The following is a 21,352-nucleotide window of genomic DNA, read 5'->3' on the forward strand; positions in this document are numbered from 1 at the left end:
AGTGCACGTGGCACCAGGACGCTCTAGGCCGTAGGTCGATGATCGATTTTTGTAATCGTATCACCAGACCTACGACCATATGTTCTGGACACTCGGGTAAAGAGAGGGGCTGAGCTGTCAACTGATCACCACCTGGTGGTGAGTTGGATCAGGTGGCGGGGGAGGATGCTGGACAGACCTGGTGCACCTAAACGCGTAGTGAGGGTGTGCTGGGAACGTCTAGCAGAGGCCCCGGTCCGCGAGATCTTCAACGCACACCTCCGGCAGAGCTTCAACAGCATTCCGAGGGAGACTGGGGACATTGAGTCCGAATGGACCATGTTCAGCGTCTCCATTGCCGAAGCTGCTGCATTGAGCTGCGGCCGCAAGGTGGTTGGTGCCTGCTGTGGTGGTAATCCCCGAACCAAATGGTGGACACCAGAGGTGTAGGGAGCCACCAGGCTGAAGAAGGAGTCCTATCGGGCTTGGTTAGCCTGTGGGACTCCGGAGGCAGCCGACAGGTATCGACAGGCCAAGCGGAATGCGGCTCAGGCAGTGGCTGAAGCAAAAACTCGGGTGTGGCCTCTCGGTTCGGAGAGGCCATGGAAAAAGACTTTCGGACTGCCTCAAAGAGATTCTGGCAAACCGTCAGGCGTCTCAGGAGGGGAAAGCGGTGCTCTCTACCTGCACTGTGTATAGTGCTGGCGGAGCGCTGCCGACGTCAACTGAGAAAATTGTCAGGCGGTGGAAGGAATACTTCGAGGACCTCCTTAATCCCACTGACACGTCTTCCGAGGAGGAAGCAGAGTCTGGGGATGAGGGGAATGACCCGCCAATTTCCGGGGGCGAGGTCACTGAGGCAGTTAAACAACTCCTTGGTGGCAGAGCCCCTGGTGTTGATGAGGTCCGCCCCGAGTTCCTGAAGGCTCTGGACGTTGTAGGGCTTTCCTGGTTGACACGCCTCTGCAATGTTGCGTGGAGATCAGGGGCAGTACATGTGGACTGGCAGACCGGGGTGGTGGTCCCCATCTTTAAGAAGGGGGACCGGAGGGTGTGTTCCAACTACAGGAGGATCACACTCCTCAGCCTCCGTGGGAAAGTCTATGCCAGGGTGCTGGAAAGGAGAGTTCGTCCGCTAGTCGAACCTCGGATACAGGAGGAACAATGCGGTTTTCGTCCTGGTCGCGGAACACTGGACCAGCTCTTTATCCTCTCCAGGATACTTGAGGGTGCATGGGAGTTTGCCCAACCAGTCTACATGTGTTTTGTGGATTTGGAGAAGGCATTCGACCGTGTCCCTCGGGGTTTCCTGTGGGAGGTGTTGCGGGAGTATGGGGTGTCTGGCCCATTGCTACGGGCCATTCGATCCCTATACAACCGTTGCAAGAGCTTTGTTCGCATTGCCGGCAATAAGTCGGACTCGTTCCCGGTGGGTGATGGGCTCCGCCAGGGCTGCCCTTTGTCTCAGGTTCTGTTCATAATTTTTATGGACAGGATTTCTAGGCGCAGCCAAGTGGCGGAGGGCTTTCGCTTTGGTGGCCTCAGAATCTCATCTCTGATTTTTGCGGATGATGTGGTTCTGTTGGCTTCATCGGGTGAGGGCCTCCAGCTCGCACTGGAACGGTTCGCAGCCGAGTGTGAAGCAGCGGGAATGAGGATCAGCACCTCCAAATCTGAGGCCATGGTTCTCAGCCGGAAAAGGGTGGAGTGCCCACTCCGGGTTGGGGATGAGTTCCTGCCCCAAGTGGAGGAGTTCAAGTATCTCGGGGTCTTGTTCGCGAGTGATGGGAGAAGGGAGCCGGAGATCGACAGACGGATTGGGGCTGCAGCTGCAGTAATGCGGACGCTGCACCGGTCCGTCGTGGTGAAGAGGGAGCTGAGTGTAAAAGTGAAGCTCTCAATTTACCGGTCGATCTACTTCCCTACCCTCACCTATGGCCATCACTGTGGGTAGTGACCGAAAGAACGAGATCGCGGATACAAGCGGCAGAAATGAGCTTCCTCCGAAGGGTGGCTGGCCTCTCCCTTAGAGATAGGGTGAGAAGTTCGGCCATCCGGGAGGGGCTCAGAGTAGAGCAGCTGCTGCTCCACATCAAAAGGAGTCAGCTGAGGTGGTTCGGGCATCTGACAAGGATGCCCCCTGGGCGCCTCCTGGGTGAGGTGTTCCAGGCATGTCCCACCGGGAGGAGGCCCCGGGGCAGACCCAGGACACGCTGGAGAGATTATATCTCTCGGCTGGCCTGGGAACGCCTTGGTGTTCCCCCGGATAAGCTGGAGGAGGTGGCTGGGGAGAGGGAGGTCTGGGCCTCTTTGCTTAGGCTGCTGCCCCCGCGACCCAGTCTCAGATAAAGCGGATGAAGATGGATGGATGGATATAACTGACGATATAATTGACACTAGACAAAATACTTTACAATTCCACAACTTTATTAGTGCAAAAAACCCATCAGTGTATTTTCACTTAACCCTTTAAGACCTACCATAGAACCAAGTCCACCAGGATTGATTTTAAGTGCGCCATATTTTCCAAACAACACGGTAATAACGACGGCCCGCTAGCATGCTCTACCAAAAATAGTGCTTTGTTGTATATATGTGACGGATGAAAGCTAAACCAGTTCCACACCACTGAAGTTGCAGCATTTTTACAAACCAGTTCTGGTTCATCCGTTTCATTCAACGATCCGCTCTCGCTCTTCTCATTCTGCGTCACTGCCATGTGCGTATGTAAACAAAGGCACTGCGCATGTGCGTTTTACCCATATTCTATCGCCATATTTGATTTTCCTATCGTTGCCCAAAATTACACCGGTATTACCATGAACGGTATGATATAGCCCAGCCCAAGGTTCACCTGAAAATGTGGCTGATTGTGACCCACACCTGTTCACACCTTGGCTCGTGTGATTAGGCACAGGATTCATAGGGGGTCAGCGACCCTCTTGGGGGGGACACTCCCACAGGGCTTTAACCTGTGACCCTCCACCATTTGACCAAAGAACTGAAGAAGTTTCTCAGATGAAACTTAAAGAAGTCAAGATGCTTTTCCCCCCAAGCTCCTTGGACTACGATGACCTGGATGACTGAGAACCTTCACAGATGGCTAAGGAGCTACAGCCTCCTGTGTCCCCATCCACCCAAAAGCCCCCCCCCCCCCAAAAAAAAGAGTGGTGAAATGATCAGTTTTTACATTAGCTGTGATCATGTTTATTCCTGCTGTAAGGCTGAACATCCTGGTCTTTGCCAAAGCTGCACCTGTCAGAACATGACCTGTTTTTGTCCAAAGACCAACACGTGTGTGTGTGTGTGTGTGTGTGTGTGTGTGTGTGTGTGTGTGTGTGTGTGTGTGTGTTCACAGCTTGTGTATGAGTTCTTCCTTCGCTTCCTGGAGTCTCCGGACTTCCAGCCGAACATCGCCAAAAAATACATCGACCAAAAGTTTGTACTGTTGGTAAGACGTCAGCTGTTAGTGTTGGTGTCAGAGTTCAGGTGTGGCAGGTGTGACCTGTGGACCTCTGACTCGTTGAATTGTGTTGAAGCTGCTGGAGCTGTTTGACAGCGAGGATCCCCGAGAGAGAGACTTCCTGAAGACCATCCTGCACCGGATCTACGGCAAGTTCCTTGGCCTCCGCGCCTACATCCGTCGCCAGATCAACAACATCTTCTACAGGTTAGAGTCCACACACTCGGACAGAGCCACGGGCTGTTTGTCAATACTGAAGTACGCAGGTCCGTACTTTGTAATTTCACACCGGAGTCCAGACTTCCTGTGAACACGGTGCAATTGTTCGACAATATTTGCAATACAGAATGACACGAGACATAAAACAATTCCACATGATGTAGTAGATTTCTTTAAGAAACAAAAAATATACTTTTTTAAAGTACTTAGGCAAAATTCACTTTTACGTGTTATCTGTTTCATAATGTCTAATAAGCTTCATACAGTTAAACACAATCACTACATGACAGAAACACAAGCTTCATCTCTCTTAATAAACATAGTACACATGTATGCCTGAATAAAAACAAACAGGAGGGATGTTAGAACACTTTTATTTTTATTTTAGTAAACACTCAAAACCTACAACAGAGAGCTGCTAGTGTTTGGAAGAGAACTGAACAAATGTTTAAACTATAATCTGATCATTGTTGGAGCAGCCTTCAAGATCTCCACGTATTAACATCTGTTTTTGTTCCCGGGCAAAATGTTCCCAGATATCCGAAGGTTACAGCTACATTCTCGCTTAAAATATCTTAAAGGTTTACTTTGTGTCACAGAAACAGTCATGTTTCGAACCTTTTAGCCACTCTCCTCCGCCTTTGCCGCTTTTTTCTTTTGGACAAAATGCATTCTGGGATATTTGGCTGCACCAAGTCCACACTTTCATACATTACTGGGTTTTTCCTGTGAGCCAGAGCCAAAGGAGCATGGCTGTCACTGAGATTAAAACTTTATCCCAGGTTCATGTGTTTGTGATATACAGACACAGCTGGAGGACCGAGCTTTGGGCTGTTTGATTGAATGTGATCCTCGGAGAAGAGATTAGAGCAAAGTGAGCTGCAGCTGCTCTGTGTGCTGTGCAGTTGTCCTGTTTTTGGTTGTCTTCGGTCCAGATGCTGTAACCACCTATGATCACAAAACATGTCTAAATCCCAGTTTGACAGTGACCAAGATGATCCAACAACTTACCAATCAACGCAGCCGTATGTACGTGGGAATCTACCCTGGTTACTCAGCGTTCCTCTCCCCAGAAGATGCCAGACGAGGAGCAGGGAGGTGTGCCCGTGCGGGTCAGAACTCACCTGAAACGTCTGATCATCGCTCTCGGGGTGATGGGTTTTCGACACTTGGAAACTGTTGGACTGTCTGTGGAATTAAGGCCAATTGCTTCACCAGCCGTCACGGAGCATCCCACACATGGCGGGGGATGTGCGATTGTGGAGGTGGCCTGCTGGAACGGGACGCGGCCTCAGCGTGCAAAGATCCGAATGGCTCTGTTGAATGCTAGATCGCTGGCTAACAAAACTTTCCTTCTCAGGGACTTTTTTGCCATCCCGGACTTGGATTTTCTGCGTTTAACTGCAACGCGGCTTCATGCTGGTGAGTCTGCTCATTTTTCCGAGCTTCTTCCACCCAGCTGTTCTGTTTGTAGGTCCCTGCAGACGTCTGTGCTGGAATAGCTTCCATATTTAAATCCAGTTCTCAGTGTTGTCAGGTCTCGGCAGATCTTTCGAGCTGCAGCAGGTTGGAGTTAAACTCTTCCTCCCCTGTGCTTTGTACGGTTGTTTACTGACTACTAAAGAGGGTAGCTTATCAGTGACTTTGGTGACTGGTCTCATACTAAAATACAACTGTTTTTTAAGATTCGTGTTTGTTGTGAGAGTGGACTGCTGGTTAAAGACTTTGTGTTCCTACACAAGAAAACCCTGGATGTGACACGGCTATATCAGGCTGTTTCCTGTTTTCAGCCCCGGCTCTGCAATAAAGCTAGCATCCTCTGTGAGACGTGTGCACATAGTTAGTCCTTCAAGTGTTGCAGATTTTATCACTGCTTTTAAAAACTATGACTTTTGGACTTCCACGCAAGCTTGACTACCGAGGACCGTATTTCCGTGCACTGCTGTATTGGCTGTATTTTTTTGCCCCTTTTCTAACCAAATGGACTAAACCGTCCTGTCAGGGACCGGCCGGCGCTCTAAGACCTACAATCCCTGGAGAGCAAGCTCGATAACCTAAGAGCAATAGTCACCTTCCAACGTGACATGAGGGACTGCAGCATTCTGTGCTTCACGGAGACATGGCTGACCCTCACCGTGCCGGACCATGCCGTAACTCCGTCGGATTCATTCTTTGTGCTCCGCGCGGACAGAACGGCAGAGTCGAACAAAACCAAAGGTGGAGGAGTGTGAAAGTGGTGTGATGCCAGGAGCATTTCTACTCTTTCCAGCGGCTGCTCCCCACATCTGGAATTCCTGAGCATTAAGTGCCGCCCTTTCTATCTGCCCCGTGAGTTCACCTCGATCATCGCCACGGTGGTCTACATCCCACCGCAAGCGGACAAAGGTATGGCTTTGTCCGAATTACATGACATGCTGAGTTCGCTTCAAAACAAGGACCCCTCATTGTAGCAGGAGACTTTAATAAAGCAAACCTCAGACAAGTCATGCCGAACGTTTACCAGCATGTCTCGTGTCCGACGAGGGGGGATCGAATTTTGGACCACTGCTACGCGCCATACAAGCAGGGCTACAAAGCTGTCTCACACCCGGCTTTTGGGAAGTCTGACCACAATGCCATCTTTCTCATTCCGCAGTATAAACAAAACATACGGAGGGAAGAAGTAACCACAAGGGAGGTGAAATATTGGTCTGCCCAATCAGAAGCTACGCTACAGGACGCACTCAACGACGTAGACTGGGACGTGTTTAGAGCACGTGCAGTCGACATCAATGAGTTTCAGGAAGTAGCAGTTAGCGCAGGGCTATATGGCCAAATATATTTATCACAATATATATTTGAAAATTTGCGATAATGATATAATTGATGCGAGACAAAATACAACTCCACAACTTTACTAGCGCAAAGAAAACCCATCCATTTATTTTCACTTAAACAAGCAGCTGTTTTTATGTGCATTAAATAGGGCTGAACGATTATGGAAAATAATCTAATTGCGATTTTTTTTTTGCCCCAATATTGCGATTGCGATGCGATATGCGATTATTTTTTAAGGTCTTTGTCTTCTGTATTATTAAACAAAGACAAGCAATACATCATATAGTATGGCCAATACTATATTACATTAATTTTAAACTGTTCTTTCCTGGAAGACAGACCTCTGTTATGATGACATGAGGTGATGCATGAATTGATGACTGACATTTTTATTTAACTTCTTCAATCACAACAGTATATTTGAACATACACAATAGTTTATTTTTAGCTTACAAACATCTGAGCATAAAGTGCTGACAAGGAACCCTGGTGTAAACATTAAAATGAAAGTCAGTACAATGTGCAGATTGCAGAAATATACATAAACAAAATCAGTGGCTTTACCACACTCAGTTTTTCGACATCTGTGAACTACTAGACAGTCATTCAATTAAAAAATAATATTAAATAAATAAAACTAATAAATAAAAAATACACACAGCTTACTGATCTTTGCAGTCAGTAACATTACACATAAAGTGCAAACATAATAGCAATTGTATAAACACACACACACACACACAAACACGCCTTTAAAAATTAAAGGCGTGAAATTGGACGGTCTAGTTCTGATTAGCGTCACCGCTGTCTCGGTGGAGTTTAATAAACTCGGCCGTCTGCTTCTTGCTATCTAAAATATAACCAGACACTGGTGTAAATTCTCGACTGTCTCATACTTCTGTTTAATAAGTTTTCTGTTTGACGTTTAGTCAGCTGTGTGAAAACCAAGGAGGAACCCACCCGGGGGATTAATAAAGTTTTATTTTATCTAATCTAATAACTTTAATCTCAGCCAAACCGATTTACTCACGAACAAACAAAACACTGAAAAAAGCCCAACAATAACATTTTTAGGTTGTCTAAGTGACTTATATATTACGTTTAACCCGAGCAGCGAAACTCCGCGGTGATCTGAAAATGATGTGCCGGGAGTTGTGCCGTTCTCGGCCGCATCAGTAACCCTCGAGCTCCCGGCTAGCTGTCGAGCTGGTGGGTAGCAGACGCCTCTGAAAACGTCGAAGCACTTTTGCAAATATGGGATATCTTGATAAACCGAGCAGATATTTGATGTTTACACAACTACTTTCTCGCCTGAAAATATTTTAAAAGTTTATTTTGTGACCCAGAAAGATTAGTATGAGTAATTTTAAAACTTAGTAGCGGCCGCCATTGTTGGAAACTGGAGTTTGGCTGGGCCGCGCTATGAATTCTGGGATATGGTAGTAATTTGGACAGCCTTCGGCGCGTCGCTGTGACGTAATCGGTCTACAAATGCGGCCTCAGGAGGATGCAGCCCATGAATTTGGACATGTCCAGAGTATAATCGCAGCCTTTGCGGTTAGAAAATTGCACTTGATCATGTCGCGATATTATCGCAAATGCGATATATCGTTCAGCCCTAGCATTAAAGCTATATAAACATTTAACAGTGCAAATGCAAATTCCTTGCTGAAAGTTTAACCAAAAGGCATTTCCAGTAGAAATGGGCTGACATATCCTGAGCATAACCATGTATAATATCCACCGAAGTTAAAAAGAGGTGCTTTGCAACATTAAACTGCAGTGTGCCAAATAAAAAAAGTCAAATACGTATTTTTTGGACCATAAGGTGCACGGGATTATAAGGCACATTAAGCGAAACAAAGCAGTCAGATAAATCAAACTCACACTTCTTGCTTCCTCCACTTCTGTACCATTGATTCATTAATGCTGTATTCTATCACCGCTGCTCTATTCCCATGTTGTTGCAGTATATGAATGACTAACCTCGTATTGTGGATGGATTATCTCAGTTGTTCTCCTGACTGAAGTTTGGTCCGTTTACAGCATCCTGCCATGCGATTGCATTTGTCTCTAACCATGAGGAACCTTCACGTTAACTTTTATAAGTGAAAAAGTGTTAGTGTTCGTCCTCCAGCTTCACTGTTTATATTATGCTAACATAGCTGTGTCGCTAGCGATCACGTAGCACATCATTACATACCAGCTAGCCCAACATTATATACCAGCTAGCCCAACTTCAGTAACCCTACAGACGTCACTGCTGTTTAGTTTCCTTTCTTCATTTATGTTGGAAGTGATAGCAGAGCTGTACGTTTAAATTTTTTCAGAAAGCTCTCAGTCAGAACATGCAATATCATGCTTAGGTAACTAGCGAAAATAGCGAGCTAACTTCCGCTAGCTGTAATAAATTCTGTTTTCAAGGATGCCTGGATGTTAAACTTCATAGATAGCCTGGTTAATAAAATGATCAGCATTGCTGATCATTTTATTAACCCTTTAAGACCTACCATAGAACCAAGTCCACCAGAGCTTATATTATATTTTTACATGTCGTAGTGCCATTTTTGGGAGCATTTCAAGTTGATATACATCAATACAACCATCATAGCCCAAATTTTAATAATATGTCTGCATTAAGTGCATAGTAATTACATAAATTGCAAAAAACTGCAATAAACTACAAAAAATTAAAAATCGTTTTTGTTTTTTTTTTAAACATATATTTCTAGTTAGAGAAATTTAAGAGGCTTATCCCTCAAAACTGTAAATACAAAAAAGTTGCACAAAATAGTTTCCCACCACAGGAAATTTATTTTAAGTGTCTTCGTAGTTTGTTTTTTTTTTTTTTTAAATACACCAAATTTTTATATACTGCAGGAAAAACGAAAATTAATATTATAATGCAAATTTGCAAAAAAACAGCATGTGCATCAAAATAAACTATTTCCAGCAGTGCAATATGAGTCCTAAGCATCCCAGAAACGACACAGAAAGTCATAAAGTCAAACATAACTTTTAAAAACACCAGTATAGGCTCATAAGGCCCTGATGAGTAAAAAAACTACATTTCCGCAAAATGACGTCACTTCCGGTTTTAGGCAGGTCATGGCGGACATGCGATAGTTCGCGCTGATGGACATAGGAAGTGTTACAAACAGCTGATCGGATCGGCAAAGCGTGTTTCTGGAATATTATGTTTTTGTTGCTGCAAGCGCTTTTTATGCAGTTTTTGCAAAGCTATATGTGGAAGGAAACTGTGACCTAGGACAAGCTGATGGCATAAGATGTAAGTACAACTCCTCCGGTTTCATATGCAGAAGAAATTATTGTGTTAGCTTACGTGGTTGCAGTGCTACCGGGATTTAAAAATAGTTAAGCAAAACGGAGCGTGTCCGCTCCGACCGGCTTTAAAGGGTTAAAGATGAAATAATTTAGACAGTTTTTAACTCTCAGTGATGCTGCAGTGTTCGTTTGACTTTGGGACCTGAAGCGGACGGAGTTTAGGACCCAGATTACTCCCAGATTTACGAGCACCTTAGTCCGACAAATAAGGCAATAACGACGGCCCGCTTGCATGTTCTACAAAAAGAAATGTGCTTTAGCGGGTATCTGACGGACAAACCCCAAACCAGTTTCACATCACTGAAGTGGCACCATTTTTACAAACCAGTTCTGGTTTATCCGTTTCACTCAATGATCCGCTTTCTCCCTTCTCGTTCTCCGTTGCCGCCATGCTTTTTTGGCCATGTGCGTATGAAAACAAAGGCATCGTTGCCTAACACTGTACCGGTATTACCGTGAACTGTATAATATGGCCCAGCCCTAGTAGCAGTATGCTTCATCAACATGCTAGCGGAGGAGATTATCCCCACTGCGAGAGTCACCACATTCCCGAACCAGAAACCATGGGTGGACAGATCGATCCGCCCTCCAGTGAACGCCAAGACTGCTACCTACAATGCAGGTCTCGCCACTGGCGATATGAGTGCCTACAAAGCGGCCTCATACGGCGTGTGGAGTCTCACTTCCACCAGGGCGACACACGGAGTATGTGGCACGGACTACAAAACCAGGGTCACTGCGCCGATCAATGCCGACTCTGCATTCACCAACAAGCTGAACCAGTTCTACAACCAGTTCTGACTACTGAGGACAGTGACGTCATCAGCGAGAGACCGGTGATCAGCATCATGGAACATGACGTCCGAGCGGCAATGAGGAGAGTGAACACACAAGGAAAGCGGCGGGGCCAGACAGCATCACTGACTGTCTGCTGTGCTGACCAGCTAGCAGGTGTGTTCACTTCCATCTTCAACGAGTCCCTGGCAAAGTCTGTGGTCCCCACATGCTTCAAAAAATCCACCATCATCCCTGTGCCCAAGAACAGCAAACCCTCATCCCTGAACGATTACCGGCCAGTTGCACTGACCTCAGTAGTAATGAAGGTGTTCGAGAGGCCGCTGAAGAACATCATCTCCTCCTCAATCCCAGACACCACAGATCCGCTGCAGTTCGCCTACCGACCCAACAGATCCACAGAGGACGCCATCGTGGGCAAGAAACAGGGTAACTACTGTATGTGAGACTGCTGTTTGTTGATTACAGTTCAGTGCTTAACACAATAGTGCCCCAGGACGTCGGGATAGCGATTTTGCGAGCCCTGGACTTCAGAAGGAGTCAGCACAGAGACTACAAGCCCATTATCATCAATGGAGCTCCAGTGGAGAGGGTGCAGTCCTTCAAGTATCTTGGTGTCCACATCTCCTCAGACCTGACATGGGCTGCCCACATTCAGGTCCAGACCAAAAAGGCTAGGCAGCGCCTGTATCACCTACGACAACTGAGGAAGTTCAGGGTCTCTCCAGAGATCCTCAGGATTTTCTATACAGGCGCTGTGGAGAGCATCCTCACACAGAACATGACATCGTGGTTTGGGAACAGCTGTGTGAAGGACCAAAAAGCTCTCCAGAGAGTGATCCGTACAGCAGAACGCTGCTGCAGGATTGCTCCCCCCCCGCTTCAGGACACCTACACCAGGAGATGCCGGACTAGAGCAGATACTGAAGGACCCGTCCCATCCTGGCAACAACCTGTTCCAACTTCTGCAATCTGGTAGAAGGTTCCGCATCTTCCGGGCAAGGATAGAAAGACTCAGGAGGAGCTTCTATCCCCAAGCCATCCGGGTCCTAAACCGACAACCAACTATTCTTGCTCTGATAAACAGTTCTTTTGAACATGGTTGTGTTCCAGCTGCCTATAAACACGCTGGTGTGCAGCGTCTTATGAAAAGGAGTCAAAGGAGCTTGCAAAGAAAAGCGTCTGGACTTCTTTAAGTTACTTGAAGACGTTTCACCTCTCATCCGAGAAGCTTCTTCAGTTCTAAGGTCGAATGGTGGAGAGTCCCAGATATAAACCTAGTGGGAGTTTCCCCCCACAGAGGGACAAAAGGACCCCCTGATGATCCTCTAATCGCCTGAGCCAAGGTGTGAAACTGGGTGTGGGTCCCAATCAGCCAGAGTTTCGGGTGAGCTCATTGTGAAACCTGGCCCCACCTTATCACCTTATCATTCACCATTTGACCTTAGAACTGAAGAAGCTTCTCGGATGAGAGGTGAAACGTCTTCAAGTAACTTAAAGAAGTCCAGACGCTTTTCTTTGCAAGCTCCTTTGACTACGATGACCTGGATGACTGAGAACCTTCACAGACTTATGAAAAGGAGCTGTTCTTTCTAATTACCAGTGATGGGAATAACGGCGTTACTTTTTTTTCAGTAACGAGTAATCTAACTAATGACTGCTGTTTGACTGAGGAACACTAAAGTAGTCGTGATAAGCCAATCACATGACCACTTCAAGATGATAAAGCAACAAGGTTATATATACCAGTCTCGGTCGTTGTGTCCTTGGGCAAGACACTTCACCCTTTGCCTACTGGTGGTGGTCAGAGGGCCCGGTGGCGCCAGTGTCTGGCAGCCTCGCCTCTGTCAGTGCGCCCCAGGGTGGCTGTGGCTACAATGTAGCTGCCATCACCAGTGTGTGAAAGTGTGCGTGAATGGGTGAATGACTGAATGTGTAAAGCGCTTCGGGGTCCTTAGTGACTAGTGAAGCGCTATACAAATACAGACCATTTATCATTTTACACGGTGTTTTTCCTCAATAGTTTCGTCACGTTTAACGTCTAAGGACAGCGCTAGCAAGCACACTCTGCTTATGACCAAAACATAAAAAAACAAAACCAAAAACAACTCGTTCATGTTGGTGAAAAATGCACCATGTCCACCAATCCAAAAAATGATATGGCAACATGACATTTGGTTGTTTGGGAAGAGGGAAAAGTTTTAGGAGTGACAGTGAGAGAGAGAGAGAGACAGCAGAAAAAGAGAGAGCGAGTTTTGAGAGATTTGTGGTGTTTGGAGTGTGTAGTTAGTGTGTTGTCTTGTGTAGTTAGTGTGTAGTGTTGTGGATAGTTTTGTGTTGTGTGTCAGAACAATGAGGCAACTGCTGCCTCCAGGTAGAAACAGGAGTGATACAGCTGCTGCTGTCAGACCTGCAGGTATCAGGCTGTGATGTTCTCCTTTATGGTGGACAGAAATTATTTTTTTTGGAGTGGCACAAATAATTTGTGTGGCATCTTATTGAAGAACAGCTGATTGTTCTGTAAATAGTTTGAAATGGTTATTTTAAAAAAAGGGGGTCAAAGGTAAATGGCTGCAAATAACTTTGTTGTTTGCAAAACTTGTGCATATGATTTTTAAATTGACCATTTGTTTGCATTTAAAGTTATGAAATATGATTCATTAAATATGTTTGGTTGTCACAGTAAAAATATAACTTTTTCTACTCGAATTTTGTTTTTTGTCTGATTTTTAGATCAATTGTGTTAATACAGTTTGTCAAAATGAAAACACAACTGTAAATTCAGACATGTGAGGTTGTGCTGAAAACAAGGCAAAGTAAACAGTTTTTAAAGGTGGAATGTAGAGGAAACATCAAAAGTAGTTAAAAATGGCCAATTATAACCTGGACCCCAGAAGGTTAAACTTTTTTTTCTTTTTAAGTAACGCAATGATTGCAGGGCTCTAGAGTGCGACCAAATTTTTCAATGGTGTGACTAAAAAAAAATCTTAGGTTGCACCGGTGTGACCACCTGTTCGAATAACAAAAAAAAAAAAGTCTTTGCAACTCTGAAAGTCTCCGTGTGGTCAACAACAGACACATATTATGCCCCTATCGTGGTCTAAACCAATCAGAGATAGTCAGGGGCGGGACCGCTCTGATTGGTCGTGGTCCAGATATTCATGTAGTCCTTCGTGTGTACGTTTGAAAGTGCAGGCGGATAGACAGAGGTGAGTAGCTTGAATAAAGCGATATCAATTCATTAAATCCTGAATCGACTTTTAAATATAAATGTTTTTTGCCAGAAACGCGAGAATCTCAGGTTAAAGCTCACAAAACTATTTCAACAACCACCAAACAGTAAATGAGAGCAGGTACACGGATTCTGCACAGAGACGTAAACGCAGAGTGGACCCGACGCATCAGTCAGCTTTCTCTTTCTCGGCTTTCAGCCCGCACACGGACACGGCGTCGGGGCTGAAAGCCCACAGCTCGCTGACTCTGATGCATCGGGTCCGCGCTGTGTTTACATCTTTTTTTGCACTCGATTCTGAGCTGCAGGTTTTGTCTCTCTCCAACCAAAATTCACTGAACCAGCAGCAAAAGAAGATGCAAACTACGCTTCACATTTGATAAACATCGTCATGAATTCCCACTAACTTTTGCTGTTTTGCTTCCCCCACGATAAAATCACACTTCATGCACAGCTCTCGCTCTCTCAAGGACAGTTTCCCGTCTCAAATCTCTGTTTTTGGCATTATTCATTCTCTTATTACCCGTCAGTCTACCGTTGTTTACAGCGCTGTCGGCCGCTGTTTTTTGTTTTGTTTTGTTTTTTACTTAAATGACCTCGGACGAGAAAGCCTAATTTCTTACCTTGTCTAACCGAGAGAGAGTTTTTTATAAGATTTGGCAACCAGTCATTAGCCTGATGGATAAACTTAAGTGAAATGTACTCTGTTGTAACATTTATGTATGCTGTATTACCACCTTGTTGACTTGCTGTCCACCTTCTATTGTGTTCTCTTGAAGGTGATTGTTGTATACTGTTCAATTATAAAATCAATAAAAATATGTTGAAAGAAAAAGAGCCTCATTTCTGCTGTTCAATTTGAAGAAATTTAAACTTTTTAAAACTATGCAAAATTGCAGAATATTGCAGAATATTTTTAAGGTTCTCTGCTATAAAAATCCAGGCCAGGAAAATCTCCTTCATGTTTTTCTGAGTTTTATTCTCAGTTACTTTGACACTAAGGCCTCTGCTGTGATGCTCACACCTCTGATGAAGGCTCACATGTATCAGTACTGATAAATGATCAGAATTATATTTCTGACTGTCTGAGGCAAAACTGAATTGAATTGGGATCTCTTGAATCAGAATCAAATGGATTATAGAAATCAGTGATGATACGCAGCCCTAGTGAGCAGCCTAGGCCCCACAGAGTGGATGTAGCTGTGGGTAATGAGAAAAGATGAAAAGAATTATTGATAACTTTTTGTTAAGTTAAGGCCTGATCCGTCTGAAATTCATAGCCAGCTCTGACACAGAGCCATCAATCTCTGAACGCTGAAAAAGCAGCAGTGTATCCAGAAAACACAATATATGCTGCGATAAATGCCCAAGTGTCCCCTCTGCCCATGGCCTTTCAGCAGCAAACAGCTCGTCAGAGGAGCCGAGATGATTATTAAGTTTAACATTGTCTACAATATCACCAAAGAGTGCCAAAGCACTTTAAGCACAAGCACAAGATTGTTAGTTAATCATTTACAAATCAATATTGTCTGTGTGGACAGCAATCCCCCCCCAAAAAAAGTGCACATGTAAAACTGCGGTGTTCAGCGATGAAAAATTTAGGTGTGCCTAACGTTTGTGCAACCGTGGCAAAAAGTTAGTCTAGAGCCCTGAATTACTTTTCAAGTAATTAATTACTTTTAGAATCTTGTAACTCAATTACTAACTCAGTTACTTTTTTGAAGAAGTAACTAGTAACTATAATTAATTACTTTTTCAAAGTAGCTTGGCCAACACTGCTAATTCCAGACCTGTATCTAAATGACTGCGTCACAGACACAGTCGTTTATATTGTGTGTGGAAGAGTTTGAGTCAGGTTCTAGATCAGAGACCGCTCGTTGCTTCTAGACTCGTCTGCTGCCTTTGGCGTCCTTCTGTCTCGTCTAGAACACCAAGCTCCAATCAAAACCACTTCTGACGAGGTTCATGCCTCACCAGCAGAGGTTTCTCTGTACTTGTGGGAGACTGTTCTTCTACAACATCACCTCTCGCTTTAAGAGTACCTCAAGGTATATTCTGAGCCCACTTCTTTTTTCACTGTGTATATTACCTTTTTGCTAATGTGTGTGTGCTCATTCGGCTGAACAGCAGAGATCCATGGGAGCCTGAGCTAAACTGTCTTAGCGATTAAGCCCTGGATGAGGATACATTTGTTAAATCTTAATGACAGAAAGACAGATGTCACAGGCTTTAAGTTTGACCCCTTAAGGGAGTCTTCTGACACTCGAGTCATTTGGCTCCTTATGGTTGTGTTGCTGTAAAAAGTCTGGACTGGTTTCATCAGAGCCAAACTGAAGCCTTATCGTGCTGGGCTTCACAGGTATCGAACATGCATGCATGACCACACCCCTTTATCTTCACCTTAGAATTGATTTTACGGTTTTATTGCTACTTTTTCACAGACTGGCACCTGTGCACCTGTCTGAGCTGCTCCACATTCACACACCTGTGAGAGCTCTGAGCTCACCTGAGGTGACGGAGCTTTTGCAGCAGTAACAGCAGATCTATGGAAGAAGCTACCTTTCCATACCTGCACACATTTAAGTCTTTATTAAAAACACATTGGTACATATTTGACATCCTCACAGACGATTGGATTTTCTGATTTTATTTTAATGTTGATCGTTGTGTTAGGCTACGTCCACACGTACACGGGTATTTTTGAAAACTGAGATTTTCCGTTTTCGTTTTAAAAAACAATCCCATCCACACGTAAACGCTGCTAGGAACATGCCAAATAAACAGCTGGCGATATATTCCTAACAGTGTAGAAATGTCGGCCAATCAGAAGTGTAGAAGCCTCGGTGGGAAATAGTAAACAAAGCTGGGGCATAGAAGCAGAACCGAGTCGTATGTGTGGAGGGACAGTAACTGTGTGTATGTAAGCATTTAAACACTGCAGAGAGTAGAATTAACAGTAACAGTATTGTAGAAATTCATTTCACCGAAACAATAACGCGGCGCACATCTTTGACGCTGCGTTTTCTGCGTTTTCCTTGTCCACATGTAAATGCAAAAACTGAGTTTTCGAAAATCTCCACCCTGACCGGCGTTTTTAGAAATCTCCATTTTCAGTGACCGAAAACGCCGTTTACATGTGGACGAAAGGTGCAAACGCATAGACAAATCTGTGTTTTCAAAAACAGCCGTGTACGTGTGGACGTAGCCTTAATCAGCTCTGTTGTTTTAAATGTGTGACGTGAATAAAGTCGAGGTTCTGACATTATCCACCTGCAGGTTCATCTATGAGACGGAACATCACAACGGGATCGCTGAGCTGCTGGAGATCCTGGGCAGGTAACACGCACACACACGCACACGCACACACCCTGTGACCTCTGACCTCAGTGACCCCCCCCCCCCCCCCCCGTGTGTCTCAGCATCATTAACGGCTTCGCGCTGCCTCTCAAAGAAGAACACAAGATGTTCCTGATCCGGGTTCTGCTGCCTCTGCACAAAGTGAAGTCTCTGAGCGTGTACCACCCACAGGTCAGAGGTCGCCCTGTCCGTCAGTTCGTCTGTAGCGTCCGTGTGTCTCTGCTGACTGCGTCTGTCTGTTCGTCTTCAGCTGGCCTACTGCGTGGTCCAGTTCCTGGAGAAGGACAGCAGCCTGACCGAACCTGTGAGTACCTCCCTGCTGAGCCTGTTTCCATGACAACCCTGGGTTTCTGCAGCGCCGCACACAAAAAATACGCGGTCATGCGCTGAAGTGCGTACCAAAACACGTCAGAGCGCCTTCACCCTGCAGGGCATTCAACTCTGCACTGGCCTCACTGGTCGCTATTGCGCCTGAGCCTGCCGAAACAGGAAGTTCACACTGTCAGCATAAACTCACGCTGACGCAGAAATTTCACAAACATTTAAAAAACTGTGCATGTGGACGCCATGTGCACGTTTGATCGGCCAATCAGACATCAGAGTTTAAGGCGGAGCAGATTTAACCCAGAAACCAAGCAAACAAGCTTGATCCATGTGGCACGATTCGGCCCTGCTGACCTGATGATGTCATAATTATGGGCAGAGCAGGTCAGCTACTAATCGAAAGGTTGGCGGTTCGATTCCTGGCTGCACGCCGGGCTCCATTTACACTTAGTTTAGTCAGAGCTGCTCTTCATCACATCGAAGCTCAGCGACTGAATCGTCATGCTTGTTTGGAGAGCTGCAGTTATGATCGCTGTAACTAAACTTTTGTAACACGCTGACCTTTGACCCTTGCAGGTGATCATGGGTCTGCTGAAGTTCTGGCCAAAAACTCACAGTCCGAAGGAGGTGATGTTCCTGAACGAGCTGGAGGAGATTCTGGACGTCATCGAGCCGTCAGAGTTCGTCAAAGTCCAGGAGCCGCTCTTTAGACAGCTCGCCAAGTGTGTCTCCAGCCCACACTTCCAGGTACCAGGACCAGGGCTTCTGTTAGCTGTTTGCCACGGTGCCGGTTGTGTGTCTGGGCTCTTCCAGCTCACTGAGGGTGGAAGCATGTCGGCCAGGGCCGTGCAGAGAGGTTTAAAGGGGCGGGTGCCCAAAGTTAAAAAGGGGCACATTGAACCAGGCTGAATAACAACAACACACATTCATCAAGAGTCTAATATGGGAAGGGCAGGGCTGTGTTGATCTGAGACTGTAGACATTAAAAAGTCCACAGGAGAGATGGTAGCAGATTAAACAAGTGTCATGAGATAATAACAAAATGCAAAGATTGGTGACAGCGCTTGGAACCATAAGGACACAAAAAACTGTGAGAAATAAATTAGGCTCTGCCTGTGAATCACTCTTTGCTTCTCTTCTTCCTTCCATCCCATCATCTCATATATCACTCTCCACTTGCTGTCTATCTGAGAACAAGGCACAACTTGCTATTGCAATAAACTATAATCTAATTATCCACACCTAACAACTCTTGCACTTAATCTATAATAAAATGATGACAGAAAAATGTTATAGCCCTGCCTTTAGTAGCCTCACACAGCTCCTGCTGTTTCCTCCTCATGTCCTTACCAGCCATGTCTGCACAATGTTATATCATGAGTAATACTTTTAAAAAAAAATCCATCTAAATAAAACACACACATGCACACACACACAGTGACATTTTAGACCTTCTTCAGAATACTGTATATACTATGGGCATCACAGTGCTGATCCAGAATCCTTACATATTTATTACTAGAGCTACAATAATAAAGCAATGAGGAGGGGGAAGTAATAAATATGAAATAATGTCATTATGATGATTCCATTTGTTTCACTATCCACTCTGTGCAGGGCAAAGCTTATTACATGTTTAAACTGTAGAGATACAATCAATTTACTGCTGTAAAATCCAAATTTTGTCTTATTTAAAATATAAATCTAATATAATCTGCTTCTTAATGTATGTTCTTTAAAATACAGTGTGTGTTTTTTAAAATATTATAATAATGCATAATTATGTGGACATGCATATTAGATCATTTTTTAGTGAAATATAATCCCTCCAGAAAGGCAGGAAAAGCCCGGAAACTTACTTTAAAACTAAATATGTTCCCTAAATATGTGACAGAGCTACAGACCCATGACAGCCTTACACAGGTAGCCAGCAGCTGTGACCAGCACTACCTGTGCAGTTAATAAAAGGACAGGTAATGTTTGTCGCGCTGTTGCACACACAGCACGCTCGTTTGTTTCAGTTCGTCAGTCCAACGTGTACGTAATAAGCTGATACTCCTGTGTGCTACACACTACAGTGTGCGCTGTACACCTACTTACTGGTTGTGTCGCATCAGTCTGTGTCTCTGAGTTAACTTGTGTTTCTCCTGCAGCTCCAGACCGGAAAAAATGCGCGTGCTCTTTGTGAGCTCGTTCCCGGCTCGTAACCAGCGCGTTCTGCCGTCAAGGGCGATCATTGGTTAAATGTGGTCATGTGACTGATGCAAGCCAGATCCTTTTATTTAGCAAAACTGTGATTAATAGTTAAATATTATTGTTGAGGAGCACAGACAGGACTCCGCACGCACACATTAAAAATTATTATTTTTTTAAAAGTTGCCTCAACAAAAGGGCACTTTGGGCACCCATCAGGAAAGGGGCGGGTGCTCAAGCCCCTCTAGCCCCCCCCTGCACGTGCCTGATGTCGGCGTGGCGGCGCAGTGGTTAGCCTCGCAGCAGCAAGGCTGCTTGTGGTTGTGGCTGTGAGTCTTCCTCCGCAGTCCAAACACATGCATGTTGGCTTTACCCGTGACTCTGAGATGTGGGCCGGATAAAGTGCTCAGTGACGCTGGGTCTGAACCGGGCACGGAGAGCACAGCCTTCAGTGGGAAGTCGGATCCAGTGAACGATGTTGTGTCTGAGCGCGCTCAGTTGCGGCTGTTTGTTTCTGTGAAACACGACCGCTTCCTGTCCCCGCCGCCTGGTGACGGACTCATGGGATCAGGGAATGAATGTGATTGGTTGAAAAGGTGTTCAGTTGTGTCTAGAGCAGGGCGATATGGCCAAAAATATTTATCACGATATATATTTGAAAATTTGCGATAACGATATAACTGACGATATAATTGATGCGAGACAAAATACAACTCCACAACATTACTAGCGCAAAAAGACAACCTTCCATTTATTTTCACTTAAACAAGAAGCTGGTTTTTATGTACATTAAAGCTTAATAAAAATGTAACAGTGCAAATGCAAATTCCTTGCTGAAAGTTTAACCAAAAGGCATTTCCAGTAGAAATGGGCTGACATATCCTGAGCATAACCATGTATAATATCCACTGAAGTTAAAAGTGTGTGAATGGGTGGATGACTGGTTGTGTAAAGCACTTTGGGGTCCTTAGGGACTAGTAAAGCGCTATACAAATACAGGCCATTTACCATTTACCAAAAAGAGGAGCTTTGCAACATTAAACTGCAGTGTGCAGTACGTATTTTTCGGACCATAAGGTGCACGGGATTATAAGGCACATTAAGCGAAACAAAGCAGTCAGATAAATCAAACTTTATTAAACTCATTCTTCTTGCTTCCTCCACTTCTGTACCATTGATTCATTAATGTTGAATTCTCTGGCAGCTGCTCTATTCCCATGTTGTTGCAGTATATTAATGACTAACCTCGTATTGTGGATGGATTATCTCAGTTGTTCTCCTGACTGAAGTTTGGTCCGTTTACAGCATCCTGCCATGCGATTGCATTTGTCTCTAACCATGAGGAACCTTCACGTTAACTTTTATAAGTGGAAAAGTGTTAGTGTTCGTCCTCCAGCTTCACTGTTTATATTATGCTAACATAGCTGTGTCGCTAGCGATCACGTAGCACATCATTATAGACCAGCTAGCCCAACTTCAGTAACCCTACAAACGTCACTGCTGTTTAGTTTCCTGTCTTCATTTATGTTGGAAGTGAGAGCAGAGCTGTACGTTTGATTTTTTTCAGAAATCTCTCAGTCAGAACATGCTATATCATGCTTAGGTAACTAGCGAAACTAGCGAGCTAA

The 21,352-nt window shown here is 45.0% G+C and overlaps 1 protein-coding gene across 1 annotated transcript in view; it reads left to right on the forward strand.

The window, feature by feature from the left end:
* Positions 1-21,352, forward strand: part of ppp2r5d (protein phosphatase 2, regulatory subunit B', delta) — a 37,705-nt gene that overhangs the window by 11,241 nt on the left and 5,112 nt on the right. The window contains exons 6-11 of the mRNA XM_082556558.1: positions 3,338-3,430; positions 3,519-3,649; positions 17,127-17,186; positions 17,270-17,378; positions 17,458-17,511; positions 18,108-18,278. Coding sequence (XP_082412684.1) covers positions 3,338-3,430; positions 3,519-3,649; positions 17,127-17,186; positions 17,270-17,378; positions 17,458-17,511; positions 18,108-18,278 — 618 coding nt within the window. The remainder of the gene's footprint in view (positions 1-3,337; positions 3,431-3,518; positions 3,650-17,126; positions 17,187-17,269; positions 17,379-17,457; positions 17,512-18,107; positions 18,279-21,352) is intronic.

The sequence above is a fragment of the Aulonocara stuartgranti genome (assembly GCF_965226115.1).
Source record: "Aulonocara stuartgranti genome assembly, chromosome: 13".
Taxonomy (NCBI): Eukaryota; Metazoa; Chordata; class Actinopteri; order Cichliformes; family Cichlidae; genus Aulonocara; species Aulonocara stuartgranti.